At 37.7% G+C, this 13,367-nt stretch overlaps 1 protein-coding gene across 3 annotated transcripts in view; it reads right to left on the bottom strand.

Moving 5' to 3' along the window:
• Window positions 1-13,367, bottom strand: part of COL4A5 (collagen type IV alpha 5 chain) — a 236,266-nt gene that overhangs the window by 71,411 nt on the left and 151,488 nt on the right. For all 3 annotated transcript variants that reach the window (XM_082376980.1, XM_082376978.1, XM_082376979.1), the window contains exons 20-27: window positions 9,701-9,874; window positions 9,277-9,360; window positions 6,215-6,307; window positions 3,914-3,984; window positions 3,421-3,612; window positions 2,440-2,608; window positions 363-455; window positions 171-275 (exon numbers count right to left, since the gene is read on the bottom strand). In XM_082376980.1, the coding sequence (XP_082233106.1) occupies window positions 171-275; window positions 363-455; window positions 2,440-2,608; window positions 3,421-3,612; window positions 3,914-3,984; window positions 6,215-6,307; window positions 9,277-9,360; window positions 9,701-9,874 (981 nt within the window). The remainder of the gene's footprint in view (window positions 1-170; window positions 276-362; window positions 456-2,439; window positions 2,609-3,420; window positions 3,613-3,913; window positions 3,985-6,214; window positions 6,308-9,276; window positions 9,361-9,700; window positions 9,875-13,367) is intronic.

Raw genomic sequence — 13,367 nt, 5'->3', positions numbered from 1 at the left:
TAAAGACAATGAAACTATAGTACATACATGCTGTGACTTTTCCCTTACATTCTTTATTGCACATAGAAAAAAGTTGCACGAATATACTTTATCTGTTGTGTGAACTATATCAAAGAATAATATCATACTAACCAGCTAACCTACCTTGCCTGCTACCCAGTCCTACATACCTTTGGGACCAGGTGGTCCAGGAAGCCCGATTCCAGGGATACCTGGTTCTCCTTTGCTACCAGGTATACCTGGCAAGCCTGGCTGGCCTGGGAGTCCAGGTTCACCTACGGAGAAACAGCAGTTTTTTGGAAGTAGCCAAAGAAAGAAACCAACAAGTGTTGAAGACATGGTCAAATAAATTCCTCACATACCTGGAAGACCTACTTCACCATCTCTGCCTGGTTTACCAGGCAAGCCAGGCTTCCCTGGCTGTGTTATGGTCTCACCTGGATCACCTTTAGGACCTAAGAACAAGTGGGAATTAATAGTGAATGGGAAGTGTTCACTTGACTAAAGATCTCCACTAATTAAAACAAAAAAGAAAGTACTTACAATCTTCTAAAAATTCAAACTAACAAAAATCCATGAGAAAAACAATCCTATATATATTTTCAAGGAAGATACTAAACAGATGGATGAAATTTCAAAGAGAAAAGTAAATGACAGTTTTAAGGGTTTCCATGAAGATGGCATCTATAAAAATACTAGGCATCTATAAAAATATTTTCTAAATGTAGGTCAAAAGAAAAATACTTCTTTTTGGTTAACTAGTGGTACTTTAAGGTTTTATGTGTGCAAAGTCCAAGTACAACTACTTCTCATTTATTGAAATAAGAATTTGAAATAGGCTCAGGACAAAGATGGATTTCTTAAACATGACATAAAAAGCACTAACCATGAGAGAAAAGGTTGATATATTTGACTACATTCAAATTGACTTCTGTTCATTAAAGACACCATACAGAGAGTGAAAATGGCAAGCCATAGTGAGTTAAGATTTTGCAAAATAAATAGCTAATAAAGAACTAATACACATAATATACACACACACACACACACACACACACACACATATATTCCTCCCAATCAATAAGAAAAAGAAACAATCCAAAAGAAAAAATGGTCAAAACACTTGAATAGATATTTCACAAACAGAAATTCAAATGGTCAACAAACACATGAAAAGGTGGTAAACATTGATATAATCAGAGAAATATAAAATAAAACTGCCATGAGATATATCACACTCAACAGACTGGCAAAAATGAAAAAGTCTAACAATATAAAATACTTATGAGGATATAGAGCAACAGGAAACCTCTAATACTGCTGGTGGGAGTATAAATTGGTACAATTGCTTTGGACGTAGTTTGGAATTATCTAGTAAAGCTGAAGATGTATTTATTCTATGCCTCAAGAATGCTAATCTTAAATATATACCCTAGCCTAGGGATTGGCAAATTTTTTTCTGTAAAGGACCAGACAGCATATACTTTAGGCTTTGTGGGCCATCTGGTCTCTGTAGCAACAACAACTCTGCAGTAGTAGTGCAAAAGCAAGCATAAACAATAGTGAATGGCTGTGGATGTGTTCAAATAAAATTTTCATTTATGACAACATGTGGAGGGCCAGAGTTGTAGTTTGCTGATCTCTGTCACAGAGCAGTGTATGCACATGTACACCAGAAATATATATAAAAGAATGCACATAGAAGCATTACTCATAATAGGCCTGAACTATAAATAACCCAACTGTCCATTAACAATAGAATGCATAAAGCAATGGTGATACACACACACACACACACACACACACACACAGTGAGATACTGTACAGCAGTGAAAATGAATATGCTATATCCATACACAAAGGTAACACAAAGAATACTTACCCTATGCTTCCATTAATATAATGCTCAAAAGGAAGCATAATTAAAGTACTTCATTTAGGAATACATATCTAGGTGATAAAACTATATATGGAAGGAAATTATGCAAAAGTCAGGACAGTGTTTACCTTTGGAGAAATGGAAGGGGATTATGATCAGGAAAGGACAGAGAGAGGAGGATAGGGGTTTCAAGGATGCTGGCAATGATGTGTTTCTTGACGTGTGTGGTAGCTATGTGTGTGTTTCCATTATAATTATTTGTTAAACTTTGCAATATATATATCATGTACATTATATATATCATGCACTTAAAAACAACAACAGTAACAATAAATACAGTCAAAAAATTTAAAGAGAAGCCCCTCTTAAAACACACACACACACACACACACACACACACACATTTATGTTTCCCTGCTAAGAAGCTCTGAAAAGCCCAAATATAAATGGCGACGGAAACACAACTCTCATAAAAGGAAGCCAAGAATGGCCAAAAGATAATAAATACATTTCTGCTTTTAAGCACCAAACTAAAAACAAAACAACCATAGTAAACTCACCTGGTATTCCTGGCTGGCCTGGATTTCCTGCTGCACCTTGTATGCCTTTTTCACCTGGTGGGCCTGGAGGGCCAAAACCAAGAGGGCCCATAGGCCCCCTATTTCCTGGGAGACCTGGCAAACCTGGGTTCCCAGGGGGACCTCTTTCACCCTTAAAAGCAATTGCACCCTGAAAAGGGAAAAATTTAATACAGAAACATATAGATATAACCGCTATCTGTAGGTTGGTATTACTAAGTACAACTAGAGAAATGATACAGCCATAAATAGTTCTTAAAAACTGCATAAGTGTGTGTTATTATGGGGTGGTATGTGTGATCACTCTACTTATTCATTCTTTTCACAAATATTTTTGAGTTCCTACTATGTGCCAGGTGCTGGTGATAAAGCAAAGAATAAAAATAGGCAAAAATCTCTTCATTCATGAAGCTTACCTTCAAAAATCTCTGCGTTCATGAAGTCAAGAAGTTTACAGCCTAGCCAACATTTAATAAAATAGCACTTTCTACCTAAATATCCCGGGCTGTGTGTTGTGCACAAAATAAGAATCTATTCATTTATCTTCAATCTTTAGGCTCCATGGCACATTTAACACAGCCATCTACTCACACTAATCTCTAAGCTTACTTTATATAAAAACCAAATTAGTCTTCTGTTGTCCGGTCTAAAAAAAACCAGACAAGGCTATGTGGGATAAGAAAAGGGGAACCCCACAGTGACCCATAAGCATCTTAACCTCCTGCCTACCTAGTCATAGCAAATATTACTCAATATAGCAGTGGGTTAAGCAGAAAGAATTAATAAAACCACTGAGAAAAGAACTGTAAAGAAACCCTACGTAGTCAATAACAATGTACCATTAGTATATATAATCACATTCTTTTAAGCATTGATTACATGTTCATCTCAGCACCAGGCCTATCCTAGGAAACATCACTAACAATTTGTCATGACAAAACCAAGAATATCAAACCAACTCACAGGTTCTCCTTTGGGGCCAGGAAGCCCTGGCAACCCATCCTGTCCAGGGGTGCCAGGTAAACCAGGAAGCCCTGGAGCTCCAGGAGAACCCAAATCTCCTTTGTCACCCTTCATTCCTGGAAAAGTGAGGATGTCACCAGGTTCACCTTTAGGTCCGGGAAAGCCTGGAGCGCCTGGAGCTCCTGGTATGCCCTGAGGAGTGGCGGGGGGTGGGGGGGGGGGCGGCAATAAAGAGGGGAAAAAGAAGAGAGAGAAAAAGGAAATCAGTTTCTTTTTTTCTAATACTTTCTCCAGTTTATCCCATCAACCTGCCCAATAACATTTAGTGTACCAAGCTATGAGTCAAGTGAGACATATGAGTCAGCGAGAGTGAAAGAATCAAATATATCATAATAAGAAAACGAAATTTCTTTTATATATATCCACAAGTGAAAATCAAAATGTAAATGGGTTTCTTCTACTTCTTTTGTTATATAATATACTCAAAACTTACTGTTAATCCTTTGGGACCGGTTGCACCAGCGTGTCCTTTTTCACCCTTCTGTCCAGGGAAACCAAGAGATCCTAATACACACACACACACAGAGTGATGTGAGCTTTGAGCTTGAAATCCTGACAAAGCTCATATAAAAATCAGCAAGTCAGGAAGTCAAGTTTTAAAATAAGAATGCCAGACTTCCCCAGTGGCACAGTGGTTAAGAATCTACCTGCCAGTGCAACAATGCAGGGGACACGGGTTCGAGCCCTGGTCCAGGAAGATCCCACATGCCGCGGAGCAACTAAGCCCGTGCACCACAACTGCTGAGCCTGCGCTCTAGAGCCTGCGAGCCACAACTACTGAGCCCGCGAGCCACAACTAATGATCCCACGTGCCACAACTACTGAAGTCCGCACGCCTAGAGCCCAGACTCTGCAACAAGAGAAGCCACCGCAATGAGAAGCCCAGGCACCACGACGAAGAGTAGCCCCCACTCGCCACAACTAGAGGAAGCCCGCGCGCAGCAATGAAGACCCAACACAGCCATAAATAAATAAATAAATTAATTAATTAAATAAATTAAAGAAAGAAAGAAAGAATGCCATTCAATCCCATTTAACAAGTTATATTTTGATTTTTCTATTCTATGCTCTGAAGGTGAGGAGATCATCCTTTCTTTTAGGTAAATCTAATATTTCCTGGTACATACAGCATTGTATCCTTAGGTATTTCCAATTCCAAAGCCTCTCAGAGCTCGCAGCTACCAAGTACTATGCACAGAAATGCTTGGCTCTTATAACCACCCCATTGCCAAGGTGAGAAGGAGATAAGGACAAAGTCTGTGTATCTTTCTTTGTTCTTACTTAGACAATTTTCCCAGATTCCTACCAGTTCTTTCTTTGGTTTGTCACTCCCTAAAATTTGGTTTATGAAAAAGGATTGGTGCTCAAAGCCTAGAGGAAATATTACTAAAGCAGTGCTCTAAATGGGTCCCTGGACCAGCTGCATCAGCATCACCTGGGCACTGGTTAGAAATGCTAATTCTTGGGCCCTCCACCCCAGGTCTACTGAATCAGAAATTTGGGGGGTGGGACCCAGGAATCTGGGTTTTAACAAGCCCTCCAAGTAATTCTGATGCACTCCCAAGTTTGAAAACCACTAGACTGGAAGTACAAGCCTAGATGATTAACTTCTAGGGGCAGCTATAAGACTTGCTGAAAATCTATTTCCAAGCACCAAATGTGTGGTCGGCAGACACACTAGACAGAAAGGTAAGAGATCTGGTATCTATTCTCAGCCCTGACTGACTCAGACATGAAGTGTGATTTCAAGAGAATATAATACTGGGAAACCCCAAGAGGCAGTTGAGTAAAAGAGTTGCGGGTCTGATATATATCAAATATGGTTCTGATTGGAAATGGGGAAGGGGGAGTTATATATAGAAAGAGGAAGACAAATATCATATGATATCACTTATATGTGGAATTTACAAACAGGGTACAAATGAACTTATCTACAAAACAGAAATAGAGTTACAGATGTAGAAAACAAACTTATGGCTACAAGGGGGGTAAGGGAGGAGGGGGATAAATTGGGAGACTGGAATTGACATATACACACTACTACACATAAAATAGATAACTAATAAGGACCTACTGTATAGCACAGAGAACTCTATTCAATACTCTGTAATGGCCTATAATGGGAAAAGAATCTAAAAAAGACTGGATATATGTATATGTATAACTGATTCACTTTGCTGTACACATGAACCTAATATAACATTTAAATCAACTATACTCCAATAAAAAATTTTTTTAAAAAAGAAGAACATTTAAATTTTTTTTTAATTTTTAAAAATTAAAAAAATAAAGAGGAATATTGGCAGTTGATTGCCAAACTCTGGTAGAAGACCGTTTCTTAATGACAACAGGTGATACATCCCAATGACTAGAATCTTGGCCACTGAAAACCATATTCAGGGGCCAGGTATTATGAATATTTTCCCCAGTTTTCTGGAATAAAGAAGTCTGACTCTGTATAAGTTATTTTCCTCACCATATGGAAAATAAGAAAGATATTTTTCCTGGAGTAATACTGTCGAAATTCTTTAATAGAAAATGTTGGTAGCTTCAGCTACTGGAAACAAGAGCATAATTTATTTCATAGCAGATAGTGACATTTCATATTTAATTATTTATGGATATGAGTGACTAGCCATAAAATGAGAAACTGGCATCATTTAAAACTATAATAAGCTCACTAATATCTAGCCAAGAAATATTTTTAAGGTTGCCCTGAGGAAGAATGTTTTACCTGGGGGACCTGGAAGACCTGGCAAACCAGGTTCACCTGGAGGCCCTGAAACACCAGTTCCAATACAGTTGAAGCAGGTGTCACCCTTGTCACCTAGAGAAAACCATAATAAAAAACAAATTTTACTTGAAGGTGTACATATACCTTCTTTAGATAGGTTCTAAAGAAGTTAGCACTAAGGGACAATATTCCTACCTAACAGTGTAGTTAGAGAAGCCTATATCTAGAATCAATTTACTTGATAAATATTTACTGAGCACCTACTATGTGCCAAGCACTGTTCAAGGAGTTTGTAGTACATTGATAAACAAAACAGACAAAATCCATACCTTCACAGTGTTTACATTCTACCAGTGGCTGGGTAAGTGAAATTGGATATGCTTAGGGGTGGGTGGCAGGTTGCAATTTTAAATAGGGCGGTCAGGATAAGACCTCACTGAGAAGATGACACGTGATTAAAAAAACTTAAAGGACATGGCACGTGCATAACGACCGTAGAGCAGTCCAGGTAGAAAGAGTAGCCATGTTTGGCATATAGAAGGAACATCAAGGAGAACAGATTGCGGGGGTACAGTGAGGAAGGGGAACCAGGTCAGACAGTTAACAGGTTATAACAAGTGGCATATCATAAAGTATCACATAGGCCACCACAAAGACTGTGGCTTTTACTGTGAGTGAAATGAGAATCTAGGAGAAGAAATTAAACAGAAAAGCAACATGATATGACTTAAGTTTTAAAAGGATGACTCTGGTTGCTATGTTAATAGTATAATCTAAGTACAAGGATGGAAACAGGGTAACCACATAAGTGGCTACTGCTGAAGTGATCTAGGAGAGATAGTAGCTCATTCCAGAGTGACAGCAATGAACATGGTGAGAATTGGTTAGATTCTGGACATATTTGAAAGTAGAGCCAATAGGGTTTTCTCATGGATCATATATAGAATGCAAAAGAAGAAGGGAATCAAGGATGACTCTGTGACAGATCAAAGCTCGAAATGTAAAAGGCAAAAACGATAAAGCTTTTAGAAGAAAACATAGAGGAATATCATCAGGTCCTTGGGATAAGCAAAGATTTCTAAAACAGAACATAAACAGCACTAACCATAAAAGAGGACATTAATAATATGACTTCTTTTAATTAACAACTTCTGTTCAAGAAAAGACGTGAGTAAAAAAGCAAGTCACAGAATGGGAAAATATATTTGTGATACATATATCCAACAACCCAATTAAAATAGAAAAAGATAGGTACTTTACAAAAAGAATGTACAGACTATAAGAAAAGAGGCTCAGCATCAATAAGTTGTGAGGGAAATGGAAACTAAATCCTCTTTGTAAAATGGTTTGGTGATATCTATGGAATCAAAGATACATCTACCTATGACCCAGCAATTCCATTACCAGGTTTACACAACAGAAATGAATGCTTATGTCCTACAAAATATATATATATATATATGAATATTCATAGCAGCTTTATTCATAATAGCCCCAGACCAAATGTCCATTAACATTAGAATGGATGAATATGAATAGGAATATTCATTCAATGAAATACCAAAGAGCAGTGAAAAAATACTGCTACAAACAAAAACATGGATATACCTCACAAATATAATATTAAGCAAAAGAAACCAGATAAAATATTAAGACATAAAAGAGCCCATACTGTATGATTCCATTTATACAAAGTTCAAAGTTAGACAAACTGTTTGATTGAGGATACAACAGTGGTTACCTTTGGGAGTGCTGACTAGGACGCACAAGAGAGTCTTCTAGAGTCTTGGAAAAGTTCTATATTTTGATTTAGACAGTAGTTACACGGGAGGTAATAGATAGACATACACACAGAGAGATATACATATAGAGACAGAGTATGTATAGGAGGAGACATATCTATATAGAGAAAGACATATCTATACCTATATCTATATCTGATATATATGATATGCCAGGAAGGTAGGAAGAAAAACAGAGCATGTAATATACTGAAAACCAAGTGAAGAAAGTGTTTAAAGAATGGAAAAATCAAGGAAATAATGGACTGAGACTTGATATTTGAATTGGCAATGAACAGGCTGCTGATGACTTTGACAAAAGCAGCATCTGTGGAGTGGTGGGGGGAGGGGAGTGAAGTCCTAAGGAGTATGTTTAAGAGAAAATGAGAGTAGAGTTGTCTAGAGACAGTGAGTAGAAAATTCTTGAAGAGTTTTGCTGCAAATGGAAGCAGAGGAATAGCGTAGTATCTGGCAGGGGAGGTGGGGTTATGATAAAATATTTTTAGATGGGTGAAAAAAGCATATTTGTATACTGCTGGGAATGATCCAGTAAAAGGGGAAAATCGATGATATGGGAGAGACAAGAATTTCTGGAATGAATTTTGGGGGGGGGGGGAACAAGAGGAAACTGAATCTATTGTACAAACAGAAGAATTGCTTTAGATAGGAGCAGTAACAATAATAGGCAGGAAGGCAGAATATAGGCGCAAAGACGCAAATAGGTGGGTAAATATGGTGGTGGCGGCAATCTGTGGAAGTTCTCTTATTATTGCTTCAACTGGTCAGTGGAGGAGGAAGCAAAGTCAGAATCCTAAAATGAGAATGGAAGAGGAGGTGTTAGAAGTTCGAAGAGAGAAGAGAGGGAACAGGCTCAGAAGAGGTGGTAATTTGGAATTACCAGGGCTGTGCTTTTGTTCGAAGTGAGTACAATGGCAGGAGAGGAGGGCAAAGGTGTCAAGAGTTTATGCATGAGATTGATTATGGAATTTAAGCTGGGTTAGGAGAGAAGAAAGGACATCAAAAGGTTGAGGGACAGTCAAAGTTGGTAGGTTTCAGTGAGTGTGAAGTAATGTTGGAGTCAGGTTATTAGAGGTAGTAAGCTAGAAAGATAGGATGTAGTGGTCACAAAACGAGATTCGGGAAGTCAAAATATGGAAGTGTGCACTACTGGTAATGTGTGGTCTTGGGGTATGACCATGGGAGTGAGTGGCTGAGGTAGGGTGGAGGATATAGGGGATTTTGCTGATGATTTCAAAGGATGAAGGAATATGGGAATCAAACCTTTCACTCCTTGTTCTCCTTGGAGTCCTCTATCACCTGGAGATCCTGGAGGGCCAGGAGGGCCTGCTTCACATACCTCATCACCTGAGATAAGATAAAACAAGAACAGCAAGCCAATTGTTGTAAAATATCCAGAAGACAACAATGAGAAAGTCTGATAGGCTAGAAAAAAAAAAAGATCTATTTTCAGTTATTTCTCTGCATTAATACAACTACCTATAAACAAAAGGAAGATATAATATTAGTGAGAATTTGAAGAACAAATCTAAATATCAAAGAATCACCAAAAAATCAAAAGTAGAAGCAGTGGAAGAATATTTAGCTGTCAGAAATACAAAGAATGATGCCAACCTTCAGCTAGATTCACTTATAAAGACAAAACAAAAACAGCAATAGAACTTAACAGGAAAAAACTATAGCTTACTAGGAGGGATGTGAGGGCCAGGGGGGCCAGGAGGCCCTGGAAGGCCAGGAGCCCCAGGCTGTCCATCAAGTCCAGGAGATCCAGGAATGGAAATTCCAGGTGGACCTTCATCACCTTTCTGGCCCCTTTCCCCAGGAAAGCCAGGGGGCCCAGGAGGACCTGTAACTGCAAGTCCTAAAATAAAAACAAATACCCATTAAAAGTGATCAAAATGATCTTATTTTAGACATATTACTTTGGGTCTCAATGAGACATTAAGTAATGATAAGATCTTCCTTTAATGTATAATACCGGTTATGTTCTTAGTTTTTTCTATGAGAATCAACACCTAGGGAAAAGATGGAAAGTTCCAATAATGTAAGTACTACTTTGAGTATAAGAAAGAATAATTTAAAGCAGCTTTATTACTTTTGGAAATGTACTAATAACTAACTCTCTACTCACTCTCCTTTGACACTATGATCTTTTAATCTCAGAAATACCAGGAAGCCATTTACAGGAAGAAAAGAGGCATCTCAAAGTTCTCATGTAAACGTGGCTCTGTTTCTGGACATTCTTCTGTTCCACTATCTGTTCCTGCACCATTAACACACTTTTTCATTACTACAGCTTTATAATGTTTTCAAAACTGGTAAGGAAAATATACCCATCTTTGTTCTTTTTAAAACCATCTCCACTACACTTACAAATTTACTCTTCTAAGTGAATTTCAGAGTCAGCTTGTCAGTTTCATTTTAAAAAAATCATTGTAATTTTGAATGAGATTAATTTGAATTTAAAGATTAAATTTTGGTAGAATCGCCTGTATATAATATTGACTTCTCGCACCAAGTAATAATTAAGTATTATATCTTTCCACTTATTAATTTTATATTATTTAATAGTATTTTACAAAGTTATGAAAGAGATCTTACACATCTTTTGTTTGGTTTATTCTTGGGTAAATTTGATTGCTAATGTCAGTTTTATGACTGTTACTTTTGTTAACTGGATTTTGTCCTCTTATAAGTTTAATTATTTTATTGCTGGTTTAGAGGAAGGTAAGTTATTTAAGTTTGCAACTCATATTTGGCTACCTTGCAAACATTCTAAGTTCTGGTAATTTGTCATTTGATTCTTTTAGGCTCTATGGGTAGATTATCACATGGCCTGTGAATAACCAAAATTTGGTTTGCTTTTTGTTTTTTATCCATACACCTCTTTTTTTTTCCAGACTTAGTATGCTGGCTGGGATCTTCAGTATAAGAACAAACGGTATTGGTGACCATATCTTTACCTTATTTTTGACTTGAATGAGAATGCTCCTGATGTTTCACCAAAAAGTATGACATTTCCTGCACAGTCCTGTACTTCCTGTATGAAGTAGATAGCTTCAAGAGAATATAAGACATCAAGTCTTATATTCTGTCATCAAGTTAAGACAATTCCCTTTTTTTATGTAAATTTATTTATTTTACTTATTTACTTTTGGCTGCTTTGGTTCTTTGTTGCTGTGCGTGGCTTTCTCTAGTTGTGGCGAGTGGGGGCTACTCTTCATTGAGGTGCGTGGGCTTCTCACTGCGGTGGCTTCTCTTGTTGTGGAGCACGGGCTCTAGGCACACAGGCTTCAGTAGTTGTGGCACATGGGCTCAGTAGTTGTGGCTCACGGGCTCTAGAGCGCAGGCTCAGTAGTTGTGGCGCACGGGCTTAGTTGCTCCGCGGCATGTGGGATCTTCCCAGACCAGGGCTCGAACCCGTGTCCCCTGCATTGGCAGGTGGATTCTTAACCACTGCGCCACCAGGGAAGCCCAAGACAGTTCCTTTTTTATTTTTCTGAATTTAACTTATTTTTTTATACAGCAGGTTCTTATTAGTTATCCATTTTATACATATTAGTGTATATATGTCAATCCCAATCTCCCAATTCATCACAGCACCCCACCCCCCCCACCACTTCCCCCATTCGTGTCCATACATTTGTTCTCTACATCTGTGTCTCTATTTCTGCCTTGCAAACTGGTTCATCTGTACCATTTTTCTAGATTCCACATATATGTGTTAATATATGATATCTGTTTTTCTCTTTCTGACTTACTTCACTCTGTATGACAGTCTCTAGATCCATCCACGTCTCTACAAATGACCCAATTCCGTTCCTTTTTATGGCTGAGTAATATTCCATTGTATATATGTACCACATCTTCTTTATCCATGCATCTGTCGATGGGCATTTAGGTTGCTTCCATGACCTGGCTATTGCAAATAGTGCTGCAATGAACATTGGGGTGCATGTGTCTTTTTGAATTATGGTTTTCTCTGGGTATATGCCCAGTAGTGGGATTGCTGGGTCATATGGTCATTCTATTTTTAGTTTTTTAAGGAACCTCCATACTGTTCTCCATAGTGGCTGTATCAATTTACATTCCCACCAACAGTGCAAGAGGGTTCCCTTTTCTCCACACCCTCTGCAGCATTCATTGTTTGTAGATTTTCTGATGATGCCCATTCTAACCGGTGTGAGGTGATACCTCACTGTACTTTTGATTTGCATTTCTCTAATAATTAGAGATGGTGAGCAGCTTTTCATGTGCCTCTTGGCCATCTGTACATCTTCTTTGGAGAAATGTCTATTTAGGTCTTCAAGACAGTTCCCTTTTAATCTTAGGTTTTTTAAAAAAATAAATTTATTTATTTATTTATTTGTTTATGTATGGCTATGTTGGGTCTTCGTTGCTGAGTGTCGGCTTTCTCTAGTTGTGGTGAGCAGGGGCTGCTCTTCGTTGTGGTGTGTGGGCTTCTCATTGTAGCGGCTTCTCTTGTTGCACAGCACAGGCTCTAGGTGCGTGGGCTCAGGACTTGTGGCACGTGGGCTTAGCTGCTCTATGGCATGTGGGATCTTCCTGGACCAGGGCTCGAACCTATGTCCCCTGCATTGGCAGGGGGATTCTTAACCACTGCGCCACCAGGGAAGTCCCTAATCTTAGTTTAATATTTTTTTTTCCTTTTAAAAATGAATAAGTATTGAATTTTACTGTTTTCCTTGCATCTATTGGCCTATTCTCTTTTAATATGTCAATGTGGTCAATTACAGTGATGTTGAACCATCCTTGCAATCTTAGGGTAAAATCTATTTGGTCATAATATCATATTGTTTAATATACTTCTGGATTGATTTGATAATATTTTATTTAAGATTGTTACTTCCACATTCATAAATGATATTGAACTATAGTTATTTCCAGTGTATCTCCTTGGTGGTTTGGTATTGATCTGCTAAACTCAATTTCCTTTTAAAAAAAATGTTCTGAAACAGTTTATAAACTATGAGAAACACCTGCTCAAGAACTTGGTAGATTTCATCCATAAAACTCTATAAAACCACCCACAAAACCAATGCTTTTTCATGGAGACCATTAACGTTTCAAGAACTTCTATGGTAATTGATCTACTCAGGTGTCCCACTTTCTCAGGAAAATTTTATTACTTTATATTTTCTGTTTCATGAGGAATGTATATTTCACCTAGAATTTAAAATATATTGACATAGTTTTATAGTTTTCTTGTAATCTAAAAATTTTAATTGTATTTATGGTAATCTTTTTTCTTTACTGATTTTATTTGTGCCTTCTCTTCCCTTTATCTTGATCATATTTTATTTTTACCTTTCTCAATTTTTTCCGTCTATTTT

This window comes from Balaenoptera borealis (genome assembly GCF_965194805.1).
Source record: "Balaenoptera borealis genome assembly, chromosome: X".
NCBI lineage: Eukaryota > Metazoa > Chordata > Mammalia > Artiodactyla > Balaenopteridae > Balaenoptera > Balaenoptera borealis.
Note: the sequence above shows the minus strand (reverse complement) of the source record. Positions and strands in the feature narration are given on the sequence as shown.